The following is a 20,595-nucleotide window of genomic DNA, read 5'->3' on the forward strand; positions in this document are numbered from 1 at the left end:
GGGAAACAGCATGTGTTTTCTGTTTGGGCAGTCTCTGTCTGAACAATTACTAAAGGGGTTGTTGTGCTTTTCAGATCTCTTTTGTTCATCTGCTTGTACTTCCTGTTTAACTGCATAAAGACGGCAAAACCATACAATCACACAGAAGTTCCTTCAGGCTCTGCAAAGCAATAATCAATCAGAGGATATACATATACATACACACACACATATATATATGTATCATATACATATACATACATATATATGTATATGTATGTATTACCTACTTTCTTACCCATCATACAATCACTGAGTCACTTAGATTAAGTTTAATCTCTGTGCTTTTGTGAAGACAGAAGAGGATATAGGACCAGCCTTTTCCTCTTCCCAAGGGCATAGTATAAAGCATCATAGATACGTAATGTCAGTACAAAAGAGTCCTTTTGAGGCTATCTAATTGATTCTATTCTTTCTTATAAAAAGGGAGATTGAAGCCCAAGTAGATGAAGAGATTGCTCTAAAGTTACATAGGTGGTTAGTGACAGAATTAGCTACAAAAATGCTCTCTGGTTGTCAATTCAATGATCTTTCTTTTTGCAGTATGTGGACTCAATTTAACATTTTATAGCACGTTTGGTACATCATTATCATGAACAATTACATATTTTACTGGAAGTAAACACTTTTAGAATTATTACTAACTACCTGTGACTTGAGGAAGCCAGGTAACAATTTGTGCCTAAAATTTCTAAATTGAGAAGGAAATGAGAAGATTATTTTAAATAATGTCCAAAAATTCTTCCAAATCAGTACAGTAGAATTATATTATCCTACCAATACTTTTCTATATTAAGGATAATAACTTGGCTAAATCAAGCATATGAAATATAAGGAATGTGGAAGATGCTTGGGTTAGGACAGCGAGGTCCTATGAGGGATGGATTAACAAGTATACGTTGTGGATTCATTATGTGTCTTAAGCTGTGTATTGTTCATCAGTTATTCTAAATGAAACAAACCTGAAGAGACTTTTTTCTTACATAATACCTTGTAAAAAGGACATACTCAAAAATTATTTGGTAATTTGCATTGGATTAATGTATTAGAAATTGTTATAAAAGAGAAGACAATAAAATATTTGAAGAAAAAGATAAGTGAAACACATATGAGAATGAAACAAGAAGATGGAATATAAGAAATCACAATAGCTAGGGCTTGAAAAAATACATCTAGGAAGTGCTGATAAGTATGATTCTAATGAAATAACAATTAGAACTATTTTCTAAACTTCAGTGATTCATGTAGATCCTTGATAATTTTTACCAAAGAACTTACACTAACATTTTACTACTAGTCCTTTACTACTGTCACTTTTTTCAACAATGACAAAAGTATTTTCTGAACACCTACTTTATTGCAGGCACTATTCAAGGATACATTAGTATAAAACAAAACTCTCTACTTTAGAGTCTACTTTCAAAGGAAGAAAGCAGGTGATATACAAGGAAGATAATAAGTAAACAGTAGAGTTTATTAGACGATGATAACAGTTATGAAAACATATGGAGGGTAAGGGAGATTAAGAATGTGCAGGAATTTGCTGTCAAGATGGTGGAGTACATAAATGCTGTGTTTGGTGACGTCATAGGAATGGTGGCAGCGAAGTGGTCTTCTTGAGTTCTCCTCCGAAATTTAAAACAAATTGAACATCTATAACCCATCAAAGGACTCCCTGCTCATCACACAGAACAGCTAAGAGACTCGTACTACGAGGATTACTTGAAGGTGAGCAAATTGGGCGAGCAGGGGAAGAGGAAAGGGAGCGGAGTGGAGACACAGCCCGCATACGAGGCTGCAGAGACTCAGGGGGTCACAGGATAGAACGGAGACCACAAGAGCCAGGAGGTGGGCTCTTTCCCTGCGTCCCACAGCTGATCTCTCCTGCCGAGAGAGCAGCATATTCAGCTTTTGAGGCAGTAACCTCAGCTGAGACCTCCAGCTGGGCTCTAGGGTTGGACAAAGGACATAAACACCATACCTGGGCCCCTCCGCCGACTCTCCCAATCTGACACCCGCCCTTCCAGAGACTCAAGCTGGCCCCAGAACTGAAGAGTAGTGTCAGATTACAGAGAAGCCGTAGTGCTCAGGATCTGGGAAGACGCGGTTTGCAGCTCTGACCCAGGGAAGAGGCTGGGAAGAGTGTGGTATACTGCTGGGCTAGAAGAGAGAAGACTCCTCCATCCCCAGCCCCCACCTTTTCTGGCCTGCCTAGGACAGGGCAATTACAACTGCGGAGACACACCCAGGGGTCAGCGGTAGGCGACAGATGCAGCTCTGGGCTTTCAGCAGCTCAGAAATCTCCCGCCCTCCACACACACACACACACACACACACACACACACACACACACACACACACGGAAGAAGTGCCCTAAGACTCAGGAGACCTGGGCACAGGGCTGGTTGTGTTACTCGCAGAGCGCATACATGCAGGCAAGAGCAGAAACTGCACTGACTTTGTAAAAACTACCATTCAGACCTGATAGCCCTACTTATCTAGAACTGCAGTCCTAGAGTCACTCTGGTTACCAGGTGACCAGCTTTGCCTGCGCAAAACTCAGAGGACTCTTTGAATAGCACAGGACAACATGGAGAATACTTGGTGGACTTAAGCCAAGACTTGTGCTGCTTTTTTTGTTTTGTTTTGTTTTTGTATTTTTGGTATTTTTGCCTGTGTTGAGTGTGGGTTATTGGTTATTTTTACGTGTGAGTGTTATTGGTTTTTTCTTTGTTGTTGTGCTTGGTGATTTGCTTTGTTCTGAAATTGCCCTACACCAGGGCCCAGCCCAAAAGGCACAAGATTCAACACAACCAGAGGCCAGCTCCAGACCAAACGAGAGTATTACTGGGTTTGACCTACACGTGACACACCCAGAGGGAATTCTCTACAGGCATAAGAGCCCATAGGGGCCAAGCCTCATTTGAGCGGTCAACCCTCATGCAGCAGAACATCCACTCTGGGCAGAGCCAAGTCTCACAACTAGTTAGCCTAGGAGTCAATCCCACCTGCTGACATGCCAAAAGCAATTAAAGATCAACTTTAACAGGACAATATACACAACACAAGAGTCACCTTTGGAGCACATGCACAGAAGAATAAGGAAGTGGTGCAAGTCAAATATAAAGGACACATACTACAGCAAAAACCAAGAAACCTAGGAGATCTACCTAATACATCAAAGCAAACGCAGAAAGTCAGCCAGAATGGGGCAACAAAGAAACATGTCCCAAATAAAAGAACAGAAGAAACCTCCAGAACTGGAACCAAATGGAATAGAGGTAACCAACCTATCAGAGACAGAGTTCAGAACACTGATGATAAGAATGTTTAAGGAGCTTAGTGATGACATAAAGAAGGATAGAGAAATCATAATGAACTACCAGTTAGAACTAAAGAATACAATAACTGAAATAAAGAACACACTTAAAGGAATTACCGGCAGGTTAGATGAAACAGCCCCACATTAGGCTCCCCAGATCAAAGTAGCAGTGCCAGGAAGAGAAGTCCCTACAACTTCTAGCTGTGAAAACCAGCAGAGATTGTGGCTAAGTGAGATGGAGGGCAGCTGCACTCCCAGTTTCTCCTCTTAAAGGGCCCAGGCACAGACTTGCTGGCTGACAGACTCACTTGCTCTGAGCTCCAGTGCTGGAGCAGCCCCTCAAAAGGTGCCAGGGACATACGAGGAGGAACTGAACTGCCTGGTTTCCTGGCAAGGGCTGGAGGAGAAGCTTCCTCCCAGACAAAAGTGCTGGCAGAAGCCAGTGTTCCTTTATTGAATCCTCCCCCATCCCAGTGTGCAGACGCAGGCACGAGCCATATCTGTGTCTCCATCAACCAAGCTAATACCATTTGCCCCACTCTGGTTATTCCCTGAGACTTTGCCCCATCCAACTTGCAGTCCCATCCAAGCCACTTCCAGTGGCTTTTATGAACAAATGGCTTGTCTTGGTTCATGCTTCAGACTCTCCAAAAATTCTCTCATAGGTTCACAAACCCCCCAAAAGCAGCATCTGGCCTCAGAATGCCTTATATCTCTTGCTAAGCAGCCCCAAGTCCAGCATTAGAAGCAGCTGGCCTCTGTTCATGGTTTAGCCCATCCCAGGCAACTCCAAACCCAGCACAAATGGCAACCATCTATAGATCACTTTGTAGCTCATACCAAGTGGCCCCAGGTAGTGGCTGAATTGGCCTGCAACAGAGCCTCTCCCAAGAGATCCCATGAACCAACACACCCGGTGGCCAGCTTTGGACCACACCAGAGCACCATCCATCCACGTCCATAAACAATACACCAAAAGGGAAGACTGAGCAAGCACCAGAGCCCTGCTAAAGTGAATCCCGCTCTGTAGGGTCAGCCACTGCACAACAGCTCCTCCACTGTACTCACAGCCAGTCCTCACAACCAATCAGCCTGAGGGTCAATCCTCTCATTGATGTGCCAATGGCAACCAAGGCTCAAATACAACAGGAAGACAAATACAACCCATACAAGGGAAACATCTGAAGTACCTGGCTCAGATTACCAAGGAGACTGCCAATGGCCCCTCCTGACACCTACTACATAAAGCCACTTTACTAAGACCAGGAGACATAGAAGTTCTACCTAATACATAGAAATAAACACAGGGAGACAGCCAAAATGGGCAGACAAACATATCCCAAATAAAAGAACAGAACAAAGCTGCAGGGGAAAAAAAAAAAAGAAGAAGAAGAAAAAGATAAAACCTAAACAAAATGTAGATAAGCAAGCTACCAGATTCAGAGTTCAAAACAGTGGTTGTAAGGATGCTCAGTGATAACTTCAACAAAGAGATAGGAAACATAAAAATGGAGATAGAAAACAAGAACGAGAACCAGACAGGAATGAAGAATACAACAATTGAAATGAAGAACACATGAAAGGGAATCAACAGTGGATTGGATAAAGCAGAAGATCGAATCAGCAATTTGGAAGATAAGGTAGCAGAAAACACCTAATCAGAACACCAAAAAGCAAAAAAGCATCCAAAAAAAAAAAAAAAAATGAGGATAGTTTAAGGGGCAATTGGGGCAATATTAAGCATACCAACACTCACATCATAGGGGTACCCGAAAGACAAGAGAGGGAGCAAGGAATTGAAAGCCCATTTATAGAAATAATAGTAAAAAACTTCCTAACCCAGTGAAAGAAATAGACATACAAGCCCAAGCAGCACAGAAAGTCCCAAACAAGATGAATCCAAAGAAGCCCACACCAAGACACATCATAATAAATGCCAACGGTTAAAGACAAAGAAATAATCTTAAAAGCAGCATGAGAAAGCAGTTATTTACCTACAAGGAAGCTCCAACAAGACTGTCAGCTTATCTCTCAACACAAACTTTGCAGGCCAGAAGGGGTTGGCACAAAAGATTCAAAATAATGAAAAGCAAGGGCCTACAACCAAGATTACTCTACACAGCAAAGCTATCATTTAGAATTAAAGGAGAGATAACGAGCTTCCCAGACAAGCAAAAGCTAAAGGAGTTCATTACCACCAAACCAGTATTGCAATAAATGATAAAGGGACTTCTTTAAGAAGAAAAAGAAGAAAAAAAAAAAAGATAAAAAAGATGAATGATAAAATAACAATAACTACATATATCTATCAACAATGACTTTAAATGTAAATGGATTACGTACTCCAATCAAAAGACATAGTGTGGCTGAAAGAATAAGAAAATAAAAGCCTTGCAAACAAGACCTTGCGTACAAGAAACTCACTTCAGATTTAAAACACACACACACACACACACACACACAATGAAAATAAAGGTATGGAAAAAGATACTTCATGAAAACAGAAACAAACAAAAAAACAAACAAAATTGGGATAGAAATACAGACTTTAAAACAAAGGTTATAACAAGAAACAAAAAAGGACCCAGTAATCCCACTTTGAGTATTTACCCAAAGAAACCCAAAATGCTACTTTGAAGGGACAAGTACATCCATACATTCATTACTGCATTATTTATAATAGCCAAGATAAGGAGGCAACCTGGGTGTCCACCAATGGATGAATGGATAAAGAAGAAGTGGTACATACAAACAATGGAGTCCTAATAAGCCATAAAAAAATGAATCTGCAACAACATGAATGATACTAGAGGGTATCATGCTGAGTAGAGTTAAGTTAGACAGAGAAAGCAAACGCCATGCAATTTCACTTATATGTGGAATCTAAAGAACAAAACAAATGAGCAGACACACATAGAAACAGACTCATAGATACAGAGAACATTTTGATGGTTGCCAGAGGGCAGATAGGTTAGAGGGATGGATTAAAAAGTGGAAGGAATTAAGAAGCGCACAAATTGGTTGTTACAATATAGTCATGGGGATGTAAAGTATAGCATAAGGAATATAGTCAATAATATTGTAATGATTTTGTATGGTGTCAGATTGGTACTAGATTTATCTAGGTGATCACTTTGTAAGTTATATAAATGGCTAATCACAATGTTATACACCTGAAACTAATATAATATTGAATGTCAACTGTAATTGTAAAATAAAAAATTATTTTAAAAAAAGTATGTACAGGAAGGAGGGTTGCTAATTTTAAATAAGGTAGAGTGAGCTTCTTTAAGAAAGTGATATTTTTGTAAAGGCTTGAAAGAGGTAAAAGAGTAGTTTCTGCAGATTTCTGGGGTAAGAATCATTCAGGTAGAAAGAGCAGGAAGCTGAAAGGCTCTGAAGTTGGGAGACAATATAGAAACCAGTGTCCTAAATGGAATGAGTGAAGAGGAAAAAGTAGATTAGCTCAAAGGAGTAAAGTGGACCACAGTAATTGTCTTATAAGACAATTGTAAATGTCTTCTGCTTTTTGTTTTGACATCTTTTTTTTTTTTTTTTATACTCTGAGATATATGGGAAGTTGAGGAGAGTTTTAGTAGAGGGCTAACATGATTGGTTTTGAATTTAATGGAATCACTCTGCTATGTTTGAAAATGGACACTAGAAGGACAAGGGTGGATACTGGGAGACTACTTTGAAAATCACTGCAATAGCTCAGGCAAAAGAGGATGGTGGCCCTTCAATAAGAAAGTGTTTCCTCGTTACTCATCTTGAATTTAACCCTTAGACATAAGTTCAGCTAGCAACTATTTCCCCTTATATATCTCTTAGAAAAGTGTGGGTGTTTTCTATTCATTGCCATGTACATTTCCAAGTAAGCTATGGTATAAAATGTATTAACTAGTCAGATATAGTATGTCTTAAACAACCTAAAACAATCTTCCTTCACACCATCACTTTTGTTGTATTCATGCTTTTATTTTTAAAGCTTAGGTTATTGTCACTTAGCCTATATGTTCTATTAGGTTGGTGCAAAAGTAATTGCAGTTTAAAAAGTTAAAAATAATTGCAAAATCGCAATAACTTTTGCACCAGCCTAATAGCTAGGTACAGCTGGACATTCAGCATCCAGAATTATTTTCCTTTATTATCATGATTCCTTCAACTCATCCAATCTATCCTGGGGACCCAGAAGGAAACAATCAAGCCAAAAATTAAAATTAAATTAATTAAAAAGCTAAATTTAAATTCAAACTCAAATTAAAGTACATGACATCTCTTCAAAATTCCACCTTGTATCTTAATTTAACTCTCAACCTGAATTATCTTTCCCCTTTCCTCATTTCTTATCAGATAGTGACAAGTTTGTATATTAAAAGTCAACAGTAAATTCACCAAAAATCTGTCCTCTCCTCTTAGATTTTTAAATATTTAAGACCGCAAATTTATTCTTCAACACTAAACTATCTACTACACTAGCTTTTCTCCAGTGCCAAATTCATCATCATTTTTGTAGAGAGGGCAAATTGTGATAGTGTTTATTACACAAAGCATATCACTTGGAGGCCAAAGATTGTTTAACATTTTTTTTTATTAAAGTGAAATTTGCATTATACAAAATTAACCATTTTAGAGAAAAAAATCCAGTGAACTTGACACAATTTCTGTTCACATATTAATAAACATAGGAAATCAGTAAATGCCTCTCCAATAATATGGAAATCCCCCCTGGAAATAAAAATAGCACTGGTGGGAAAGTTTAAAGAAAACAAAAAGAGACAAATCATCATATGAGGAAACATAGTTATGTTCCAATACCGTTTTTTTAACATCAATTACTGAGGAATTGCTGAAAACTGCAAAACATTATTCAGTTTTAAACACACTTTGCATTCTAAAACATTAATAGTTCTGTCAATAGAATTTGTTACTTTTTAAATATTCATTACCAGATCTTTTTTTGATTGATGGTATTTAAAAAGGAGAAAACTTTCTTATAATAGCAGTTTCCCTACAATTTCACCTTATACAAGATCCTTTTACTCAGAGATGTAGCAGACATGTTCTCTGGGCTATTTCATTGTTAAAAAAAAGATGGGTTTGCTGTTGTTTCATGATGCTTTTGATCACAATCATGACAATATTGATGAACAAAATAATAAAATAGCTCTGATTGTAACGAAGATTTTTTAAAAATTTCTTTAGCTATTTAGAATTATATTGTGCCTTCCACCTGTGTCTGATGCATTCCTAGATGTAGAAGAAAAAGTCATGGAAACATACCACGTGTACTCCAGTGGCAATTTTTAAGGACAAAAAGCAACTCTGGTAGAACAAGAAATTAAAATCTCCTTGAAATACCAAGGAGTTGTGGCTAATCCTAGATAAATACCAAGTCAATGGTAGAATAAAAATTCAAGTTCAGCTGCCCTGGCTCCATTTCTGGGCTGTTAATTAGAACATGATACTGTCCTACCATTAGCATTATATACAGAAATCAATGTTTCCATCTTGTTTCTCAGCAAAGATTAAAATTGGCTAAGTTTTCTTGATATTTTCAGCATTTATTTTGACCTCAGATATTTCTCTTTTCTGTTTTGTTTTCTGCCCTCTCATATTTCTGCCCTCTCATATTTCTGCCATCTCATATACTTCTCTCTGCTCCTCCACACCAATACCACCATTGTTATTTCAACAGCTTCTTCTCACAAATACTGAATGAGTACACACTACATGGTTGGTCATAAATTATTGAATCGTGAATCCATACACAATTGTGAGGTGAGGTTTCCTGGGTAGCTGTGCTTCTGATTTGAAATCTGTTAAAATAAAATATAGTGAGGTAATTAGAACAAACATTATGAATAGTGTCCAATGTCTACACAGTGCTAAAATAAACTGATGATGATATTAGTGAAAAGAGTTTCTAAAGTGTGTATATTATTGGAAAAGGAAACTTGAATTTAGATTGTATTAGTTCTCAAATGGTAACAGAATAGCCTTCACAATGTTAAGGCATAAAACTTTTCAAAAGAAATTTAAGGTATAAATTTTTTTTAAAGAAATACTGCTAGTTGCATAAAATTAAATAAACTTCTTACAAAAAAAAAAAACAATTAATATTCTATAGACAGTTCTCTTCTTATCGCTCAACCTCTTACCTAGAAGTATATTTATGAAATAAAACAACAGTTTAGTAAAATTATTATTGGGTGTATTTAGTGAGTAGAGCAAGATTTATTGCTGACAGGAATCTAGAACTAAATGAGGAACAACATATATATATCGTTTTTATCCTTTTATCCTTCACAATCCTTCACGATATATATATATCAAGTGATATATATGCATATATATATACATATATATTTTAAATGCAAGGCATATATGTATATATATATATTTTAAATGCAAGTGATATATATGCCCATATGCATATATATAGATATATATTTTAAATGCAAGGCAGATAACCCTATATATTTTAACGCATCCTTAAGGCAGAATTATATTATTATAGAATAAAATGACAGACAGTTATAACAATTACCATGGGTAAGTGGAAGCACAGCTCTGTTCTATTTGCTCGTCAGTCTCCTTGAAGCAGCAGTGTTAATTACTCAAGCTCACAGGACATCACCAAGCCTCAGTGTAAAAGCTATAGTCTGATATTCTGCATCTTGTGTATCTATCTCTTCTTGGCTCTGGGCTTGGAGGATTGAAAGCATTCTTTTGTAGAAACCACTAGGCTAAGGACATGAAACAACTTTGATCCAGGCCTCAGGGAGAATTCTGACGAGTGTTCTCTAAAAATTTGCCTTCACATACAATAGTTTTTTTGGATATGAACAGAGCTAGATTAAGTTACTGCCACCCAGGAAACCAAGGCATAGTAACATATCAAAATGTTAATTTGGGCCCACTCTTGTGATTTTAGAAAGAACCCATTAATCATATGTTTAAAATAGCAAAAGAAAGCTCAAGACAAGTGCTATGGAAAAGTGGATGTATATTTTGTCAAGATTGTTAATGAATTTACTGTGCTTGTGTTATTGGCAGTCATATATTAAGTGGTGTAAAAGTAAAAATGTCATCATATTCAGCAATTTGTCTTAGTCACACCAAATGGTGCCTGCCAGAAGCAAATGAAAAGCTACTCTGTAAGCTTCAAATTAATTCTACAAACATTTAAGATATAATGTTAAGCACACATCACAAATAGTAAGGCATATAAAAAATCAACATGAATGAAAAATAGGAGAAAAATGTAGTAGAAACAGACACATGAGTATAAGACATTGGAATTATCAAAGACAAATGTTAAAACAACTATACTCAGTGTATTCTAGGAGTTAAAAGACAATACTGAGAATGTTGGAAGTAAGCTACTAGGAATTATAAACAGTGACAGGGTAAATTTAGAAAGAACTAAGTTGAAATTAAGAACTGAAAAATTCATTGAACAACATTTAAAGCTTTAATGAATACTTTTAACAACAGAATAGCAGGAGATGAGAAAAAAATAGTGAACTGGAAGATATATGAGAAGTAAATAAATGGATTAATTGTGAAGGATAAAAGGATAAAAATATATGAAAAAGAAACACGTCATATAAAATATTGTGAATGGGTTTATAATACACATAACTGGGATCCCAGAAGAAGGGAAGACAGGAAAAAAGCAACATTTTAAGTGAGAATGGCTGAGATTTTTCCAAAGCTGAAAAGAAACATCAGATTAAAAAATTTATTACCTTCAAACAGCTTACTTTTCAAAAACAGCAGTAAAAGAATAGAACACATTAGAATAATATCTTTGAATGGCTGAGAGGAAAAATTAAAAATATTTAATTTATACTCAAAGAAAATATTTTTTAGAAAAGTTGGAATAAAACAACTTTAGACAACCAGAATTCAACTCTAAAATTTCAACTCTAAAAGAAATACTAAAGAGTATTCTCCAAGTTTAAGGAAAACAACTCAAAGTGGAAGGTAGGAGAGACAGAAAGGAATAAGACACAAAGAAAATTATAGAAACTTGAGAAAATCTAGACGAACTGACTGCATAAATCTATATGTCTACTGTTTTCTAGGGTTATATTTTTATTGAATCCAAGATGCCATCAATTGTTGATGTACTAGTTATTTAATCTAATACAGTGAAATAAATTTATCAAAGATAGAAATGTAAATGAAAACCTGACGGAAGTTAGAAAACAAAGGACTATTTTGGGGATGGAATAAATGAAAAATTAAACTACTGAATAGAAAAGAATAACAATGAAAAGTGCATGTCTCAATCTTGCCACCAGGTGGAAGATAGGAGGCAAAAATTATGTCCCCTGAAAAGTTGAACCACAAACTTGTACTCATACAATTCTTCTATCCGTCTGAATCCATAATACCAGTGTATTGGGGGGAAATAACATGAAACAAACATTCAAGTGGAATGTTTAATTTAAGAAGTCTCAAAAAAAAAAAAAAAAAAAGAAGTCTCAGGTTTGTGGTGTCTCTCTTTGGCAGAACAATTGCTAATCCTCCTTGACAATGCTCAACTTCAGTTCAGGCCTACAGTGATTATAAAAGGCCAGCAGTTTGCCAATTTTAGAGATATTAAATGTGGAAAAAATATGTGTCAACATTAAGTTATGCACAAATAATGGCATGTAAATTGAGGACGGAATACACAGAGTAAAGGAATATTCTAATATTTTTATATTGCCCAGGAAGAACATAAAAAGGCCAATTAATATTAGACATGGATGAGTGAAGAATAGTTGTTGTAATCTCTAGAGAATCTAGTAAAATATTAGTAAAAGAGTAAATCTACATTAATATAAGAAAAGGTGGAATAATAAAAAGTATTAAATCAGTTCAAAAAGAAGAAAGAAAAAGTACCCTGAGTAGACCACATACCTGTAAGATATAATAATTCTAAGTCTATATGCACCTAATAATGTGGCTTTAACACATCCATTAAAATATTTGCAGAATTGTAAGTAGAGCCACAGTGGAAGATTTTAATATAATTCTCTCCATATAGGAAGAAGAAGAAGGTGAAAATAAGAAACTTCAATCACACTAAGTATGTTCTCTGACCACAATGAAATTAAGCTGAAACTTAAAACCAAAGGATAACTATAAATATAGATATTTATAAATTTAGAAATATGTTTTGAAGTAACTTATAGGTCAAAGAACAACTTTTGATGCAAAAATAGAAAGTATTTTGAACTGAATAACAATGAAAATACATTAAAATTATAGCCTTAAATGTACATATTTGAGACAAAGAAAGGGTGAATTACGGGAGTCAAGCATAAAATAATGTTGGAGAAAGAACAGCAAATTTAACACAAAGAAATTGGTTGAAAAGAAGTAATAAAGATGAGAACTGAAATTAATTTAAAAAATTTTAAAAACACAGATAAAAGGAAAGAGAATTAACAAACCCAAAACTTCTTTCTTTGAAAAGATTAATTAAATTAGAAAACACACCCACTGAAATTGATGGGGAAAAAGAAAAAAGAAACAGGCACACACACACACATACACACACGCACACACAAACACACACACCAATAATAGAAACTTAAAAGGGGAATATAATTTCATATTCTGCAGGTATGAGAAGAAAAATGAATGACAATTGCAGTGAGGAAGATTTCGATTCGTCACTTTGTGATGGTTAATTTTATCTGTCAACTTGACTGGTCATACCCACATTAAACATTATTTCTGAGTGTCTGTGAGGGTGTTTCTGGATGAAATTAGTATTTGAATCAATAAACTCAGTAGAGCAGATTGCCCTCTCTAATGTGAGTGGGCATCATCTAATCTGTTGAGTGCCAAAATAGAACAAAAAGGCGGAGGAAGGAAGAATCCATTCCATTTTTCCTGTTTCACTTTGTGAGCTGAGATATCTCAGTTCATGTCATCTTTCCTTGCCCTGTTACTGGGTTTTACACCATCTGCTCCCCTGGTTCTCGTTCCTTCATACTTAGCCTGAATTACAGGACAGGCTTTCCTGGGTCTCCAGTTTACAGAGAGCAGATTGTGGGACTTCTCAGTCTCCATAATCCTGAGAGCCAATTCCTCATAATAAATATCGATACAAAAATTCTTCCTCATTGTGTGTGTATTTTTAGGGTTCTTCAGAAAAACAGAACCAATAGGCGATCTACATAGATCTCCTTCTCTGGAGAACTTTGACTAGTACATACACAATGAGGAAGAATTTGTAATCATGCAAACATGAAATATGTTTAAAGGAACTTTATAAAATGTGAAATGTAGTTGCTTTTAAAATGAATAATAATAGCTTGTATTACACATTTACTATGTGCAAGACACTATGCTAAGTGGTTTTGCTTTTATTGCCTTCATCTCAAAATCCTGAGAGGTAGATACTATTTTTAGTTTTATTTTTAGATGAGGAAAGAGGCTCGGGCAGGTTAAGCAACTTATCCAATTTCACACGTGAGTGAGCCAATCATGGACTCAAGCTGAGACCTGACTCCAAAGCCCATGATCTTAATCACAGTTTTACACTGACCAACTGTGACTGCCCTGTACTGGACAACTTCAAACAGGTGCTAGATGCCCTCCTGGTGAGAAAGCTGAGGGAACACTTGTGTTGATAGAGCTAGATGGACACTCAGTTCTTTTTTACTGTGAAGTCCTCCACTACCCTCTTTTTCTCCTGGCTCACTTTTTCTTTCTCCCCAACACTATTCATCATTCTCTCTGTCTTTCTTATATATGGTGAACAAATCGAATTCTTAACTGCTTGACGTGCTCTCACCTTTCTGAGATACTTACAAGTTAGAAGAGAACATTGAGCCGTCCTCCCAGAGCCATGGTCCTTTAGTCAGCTGGCGAGAGAGCCCTATCCAAAATGAATCAGCACTTTTGAAAGAGCTTTGCTTTTTTATAAATGTCTGTAGGGAAACAAACACAAATACATGTCAAGGAGAGACAGAGATAGAGATAGAGATAGAGATAGAGATAGAGATAGAGATAGAGATAGAGATAGAGATAGAGATACACAGACATAATAGAGATAGAAAGACAATGACAAAGAGAAACTTACATTGAGAAAGGGACAACAGATTGAATCACCTTGGTGAAGGATACATGCATACACACTGGCATCAGCCTAGAGAGAAGTGCCAATTCTTGAATGCCACTGTCTCAAAAGGCATATTTCATTTCATCAGAGTAATTTGTTTAATTTTCCACAAAGAATAGATTCATAATGTCAAAATTGTACTCCATTTAACCTCCCTGACAAAAATCCAAGGACAACAGGTTCCTTAGGCAATTTTCAAAGATGATTGGTCACTATCTTTTGCTCAAATTGAAAATATAAATTTATATGATCATTATGAAGAAATGCTTCTCAGAGTTAGATGACAACTTAAAAATAAATTTGTCTGGCTGCATGTTTTATGAATAACTAATCTGGGGTGTAATGATGACATTTGAATTGTTGACAAATATAGCACCATATAGAGGCAATTACAGGAAGGTCTAAGAGCCAGATAGACTTTGGGTCCTTTTCTTTTTCTTTGCCATACATCTATTTCCATTAATTTTCATGTGAACTACAACTGTTGGGTAAGACAGGACAGAAACAAAAAAATTAAGAGTAGTGAAAGTAAATGTAGAAGTTACAGATTGTTTAGATTTACAGTGTTGTTATTTCCTGATTATTACCCTCTTCTCATAGCCCATCTGAGTTCTATACTCCATTCATAATGCATTGAAAGTCCCACTTTTTCTGTAAAACTTTATGTCCACAGACCAATCTCTCTCTCTCTCTCTCTCTCTCTCTCTCTCTCTCTAAATTCCTATCATATTTATTGGCAATACCAAATATTTAACTTTTAACAGCTGTTGAGGTGTTAATTTTTTCTTACAAATTATATATGCAATGCAATAATAAGTTTACTTTTTAAACCTGTTTACCATTCTGAGTATCCTGCAAGGAGCAAATGATTTATAAATGTATATTAGCATTGCTGTTATTTTTCTTAATAATTATGATGACAAGTAGGAGAATTTTCTATTTTACTCCACCAAATTTAAAAATTGAAATCCAAACCCACAAAAATGAGTAGTGGTCTGATTATTATTAGTCATGCAGATTTGCAGTGTGTTTGAAAGGGTTTGTTTTAAAATGAAATGTGTTTATTTTTTAATTAATTAATTAAAAAGAAAAGCATATAAAATGTACTTTAGCCTGCTTAATGCATGCTATTATTATAATATAATTAAGGAGATATTAAAAATGACTTTCTCTTGGGGAAAATTATCATTACCTGGAATCTAACTCTGTTTTTCTGCTCAATATAGACCACAGATAATCATAACTGAAATCTACACTCACCAATTCATTTGAGCTATCTATCTTCAGGAGACTAGCGCCTTGTTGAGAGCATTGTGTTTTACTTCCCTCCCAGGTATCCAGCGGTGTGCTAAATAGGTAACAGCTGTTCTCATGTATAACCCAATTAGGGGGACAAGAGCTGGAAAGAACTCCTGGAAATAAAAGATAAATATGATGAGATTCATATTATACCACTTTACTCTGTCAGTGCAAGCACCATTCATCCTTAGGATACAATAAATAATCAACAAATTGCCATTAACATATTTCATTTTCAATTCAAACTATAGAGATATGATTTTACAAAAGAAACCACATTAAAATATCCCCATTCATTTAAAATTACAAAAATGAATTGAGTAACTATAAAAGTGTTATAGACAGTCAACCTTCCTTTCTTTCTTGACTTGTCTTCCACTCCCTTGAATTCAGCCCAGAACTCCCTTTCTTGATAAGTCTTAAAATAAATCAACTCAAAATCAATCATTAAGGTATACAGTAATTTCATGTTAATTTATTTTACAGGTGTAAGATCCATTTCAGAATGCATTTTTCCAAATGAGAAAAGTATGAGTAATTATTTACATTACAGAGTATCTCTGATTGTATTAATTATTTGATACATATAATGAAGAGGTATGGGTCCAGAGATGGAAAACTGAAGTCAAAATATCATCATAGTCAATCATGATGCCATTAGAAATAAAGGTAAGTGTATGTAAAATTGTAATGAAATAAATAAAATTATATGATTAAAGAAAACAAATTTAACCAGAGTTTTCAGGAAGACATCTAGTAGGTCTATTTATTTTGCATGTGTTTAATTTAGCCTCTTAATGCTTATCAACATTTGTCCTTTCCTTTTTCTCTCCCTCTCTTCCTTTCTGATATGTTATTTCTTATTCTTACTGTATCACCTTAAAATATTAGTAACTTAAGGGCAGAGAATACATTTAAGTTATACAATCTCCTGTATGCCTAAACACACAGCCAAGAATAGTTATTGATTTGAAAAAATAAGTACAACTTAGAACTGTCCAGCCAAGTACATGAGGGTATCTATGATATCACTTTATTGTATATATGACAGGGGCATATTAGAGTGAGATAATACTGATGTGTGCTTTCGTTGAATGCACAATCATGTAAAAGTCCTCTCTTCACCCACCCCCCACCCCGCTCTAGGCTGGAACACCAATAATTAACCCTCCTGAATCCAGAATTCCATTAATCATTTAACTCTGCCCTTGCCTGTGGTTTTGAGAGCCTTGGTAGGAGCCACACTCTGTTCTAAAGATGATTGTGTGGATTGACTGTGGTTCTCTTTATTCCTTGATGGAAAATTGTCATTCTTCAATGAGTTGCTTCCTGAATTGGATCTCCACATACCTTCACATACCACCACCAACAATAATGACAAAAAAAAAAAAAAAAAATCATTTTACCATGTTTGAAAATTAAAATCCCAAAATCCATATTTTTGTTGTAATATAAAGAGATGCATTCTTGATTAATGATTAATGGGTAATACACTGCTGATGGAGGGGTAAAGACAGAGAGATGATAGATAGATGGATAGTGTGGGGACAGAGCCAGGCGTGCAGTTTCCAGGCTCTTGGCCTCACGTGGAAAGGTGCTGGCTCAGGTAGTAAATGGCCATCAACTGTGATTGGATGACCATCAGCTGTGGCTAGTTGGCCGTTAGTTGTAACCAGTGAGCCATTGGCCACTAATATAATTGCTGTGGTTACGCTAGCAGCAAAATGGGGGCTAGCAAGAAGATGGTGGCTGAGCCTGCAAGTGGCGCAGTGAGGGTTGCGAATAGTGTGGCTCATGCTTCCTGTGTCTCCAACCCAGCTGCCAGTGAGAATATGGTAGTATGACTCCCCTATCTATGTCTCTGTGGGTGTTCCTTTTTGGCCTCACCATGTCCTGCGTTCTTGTGTGGGGAGCTGGACTAGAGACCCCGCGTGATACCCCGCATGACAGATAGATATAGATAGATGGTAGATAGATAGATAGATAGATAGATAGATAGATAGATAGATAGATAGATAGATAGATAGAAAAAATAACTTCCACATAGAAGGTATAGTAAAAAAGAGAAAAATGGAGCAGGTAGAGAAGGAGAATAAGTATTAAGGAGAAAGCAAGTGACAAATGGAATAGAGTTAATTGGAGCCATGATAGATTTGAAATAATAGTAAATTTTCTACCTTTCTTCTGTATTTTAAAAATGAGAGCTGCTTGAAAACCTGTCCAGTACTTATAACATAGACTGTACCCAATAAACTTTTGAATAATTAAGGAATCTAATAAAGACTCCCTGAAAGCACAATAATACTTTATTGACAATAGAATGCTTGAGATATAAAATCTAAGGAAAGTCATTCATCAATCACAAAATATGTACTTAGTATTTAGTAAGTACCTCAGGTAATACCTGGTATAATCCAAAGGAGTTTAGATTAAAGATGAGGTATAAAATAGTTTCCTTAAATCATGAGATTCATAAAAATAGCTTATAGTCTCTTTAGGGCATTTGTTTTATTAGGAAGGTAGCACCAAAATATACTTCCATCTTAACCTTTACTAGTTTTCTTCCATTGATTTATCCTGGGAATTCTACAGCTTTGAAATCAGCCATTCAAGGACGATAATAGAGCAATGTACTTAAGAGTATGAATTTTTCAGACAGATGTCCTAAATTTCTAATTGTGGTCTTACCACTAACTAATTTATGATGCTGGAAAAGTAAAATAAACTCCCAGTCTCTCACTTCCCTTATAAATAAACTGGAAATTAATAACACCAATTCAATAGGGTTAATATACAGATTAAATTAGATTATGCATGCCAAGCTTTTAAAAGAGTGTCTACTATATTATAAATGCTTATTAAATGTTTCTTGTTAATCTTCCCCAGCAATACTCACCTGTGGCACCCAGGACCACAGCTATCACCAGTATTATCAAGCATAGGATTCCCAAAGTCACAGCAATGGAACGCCAATGAGATTTCCCACAATATCCTGAAGACCAGACAGAGCAGAAATTGAATGAAGAAATAAGACAATGAATTGTGGAGTACTTAAGTTCTATAATTCATTAAAATCTGGTAAATTCTGAAGTGAACCATTAATCACTGATAACCAGATAATCCAGTTATCTAGGATTAGTCTGAATTTCCCCCCAACTTTAGCATTCGTCTTCAGGTTCTGGAAATGTAATTTGAGTGACTTGATAACTATGCACTCCTGATTTCAGTGACTTGAAAACTATGCACTCCTGATTTCAGTTCCACATTGATGGCTATACGCCTCACACCACCAGGATTCCTGAAATCCCACTCATTCTTGGAAGATACAGCAGAAATACAGGGGAAATAACACTGATGACTAAGAGTAATCTTCCCTTTTTACTTATTTGTTGCATGATCTTGGGCAAATTATTTCTTCTGTTTTTCCATTTCTCTTTGTATAATATTGGGGTAATAATACTTCAAAGGATTATTGTGGGAATTAAGTAAGATAACACATGTAAAAGCACCCAGTTTTGAGATGACTAGCACATTACAGGTTTGTCTACACCTATGCATAAACACATGCACGCCTCCCTACCTGTTGCGTTATCCAATTTTTCCACTCTCCCCCAAAAGGTTACCCAAGAAAAGTATTGCATACGTGGTGAGAGAAAAATAATTGTGCAATGTGAACTACCAGAAAGCAGAAGAGAGCAAACTCTGATGTCAAAACCTATGAATAGTCTCTCTCTTGATAACAGGGGACTCATGTTATGTTAACATCACCACCAAGAACATAGTTTTGCCTTTGACTGAGAATAAGCAGTCAGAACATTTCAGAGTTGTCAAATAGGAGAATCATAAAGGAAACTAAATGGCTCATTTTATGAAGAGAGAAATCTTTTAACACCATTCTCCATATATCACTTTTACGTTTTGTTTAAGACTCATGTCCTGCTAATAAATTCTTTTCATCTATAACATATATTTTTCTTCACTGGTATATGAAGAATTGCCTTTTGTTTTAAAAAAAAAAAAAAATCCAAATCAAGCTCTTACCACACTATACATATCAAATTTGGGATTATAAATCCTGTGACATCTGACTTCCCTTTGGCCTTTACCACAAAATTACAAGTTTGTTTTTTTCCCTCACCTATCTTTCTTCTTTTCATTCTTCTCTTTCTCATCTCCAGTATCCTGATATTGTTAACATACTTCTTTAAGTTTCCTGGACTTCCATTCTACAATTTAGACCTTTCTATCAAACAAGCAATAAGCCACTCCTATTGAAATTCTTTCATCTTTGCAATTCATCATACTTATTACCAACTCCTCACTACAGAAGTTTCTATTTCTATAGAACAGAGACATTGTATTTTCTGTCATCATCATAATTTAATGTAAACACTATTAATTAGCCACTGAATGGTTGCCATGAAAAATGTCTTAGTACACATTCAAATTATCTTCAGTGACTTCTGAAAAACTTTTAAAATGTAGTAATAAAATCCCTACAAATCACAGGCCTCTCAAGTTTTCTCCACTTAAGTTTTTAATTTATGAGAATGAAAATGTTGAAGGCATAAAGAAAAAATACCTTTCTCTGAGAACACAGGTCTCCTGGGGACTCTTCGAGAGCTGAAGTCTAATTGAGTATATCCATCTTCATCCAAATTTTCTAAATCAGGGTGATACTCCATTGTTCTATTGCGTTCCTGAATTGACAGAGCATTTGAGAGCTCTTTCCTCTCTTCCAAGACAACTCCTTGTTTACAAAAGAGGATCTATGACTCAAATCACGTGGGATAGGCCTATACTG

The 20,595-nt window shown here is 35.7% G+C and overlaps 1 protein-coding gene across 4 annotated transcripts; it reads right to left on the minus strand.

Annotated features, from left to right (window-relative positions):
- Positions 1 to 7,934: 7,934 nt before the first annotated feature.
- CLEC7A (C-type lectin domain containing 7A) lies at positions 7,935 to 20,595 on the minus strand. Of its 4 annotated transcripts, XM_019713458.3 has the most exons (6): positions 20,374 to 20,586; positions 18,688 to 18,783; positions 17,004 to 17,141; positions 15,753 to 15,904; positions 14,183 to 14,301; positions 7,935 to 9,180 (listed from the first exon to the last, which is right to left on the minus strand). In XM_019713458.3, exons 1-6 carry the CDS (start codon positions 20,474 to 20,476, stop codon positions 9,048 to 9,050), a joined length of 741 nt encoding a protein of 246 aa, XP_019569017.2. In that variant the 5' UTR covers positions 20,477 to 20,586; the 3' UTR covers positions 7,935 to 9,047. The 4 variants fall into 4 exon arrangements, with proteins under 4 accessions (XP_019569017.2, XP_019569018.2, XP_019569019.2 ...); XM_019713459.3 differs by lacking the exon at positions 17,004 to 17,141 and having other exon boundaries at positions 20,374 to 20,589; XM_019713460.3 differs by lacking the exon at positions 14,183 to 14,301 and having other exon boundaries at positions 8,969 to 9,180; positions 20,374 to 20,595.

The sequence above is a fragment of the Rhinolophus sinicus genome, chromosome 1, assembly GCF_057876585.1.
Source record: "Rhinolophus sinicus isolate RSI-liver-muscle chromosome 1, RSI-T2T, whole genome shotgun sequence".
In the NCBI taxonomy this organism is placed as follows: Eukaryota; Metazoa; Chordata; class Mammalia; order Chiroptera; family Rhinolophidae; genus Rhinolophus; species Rhinolophus sinicus.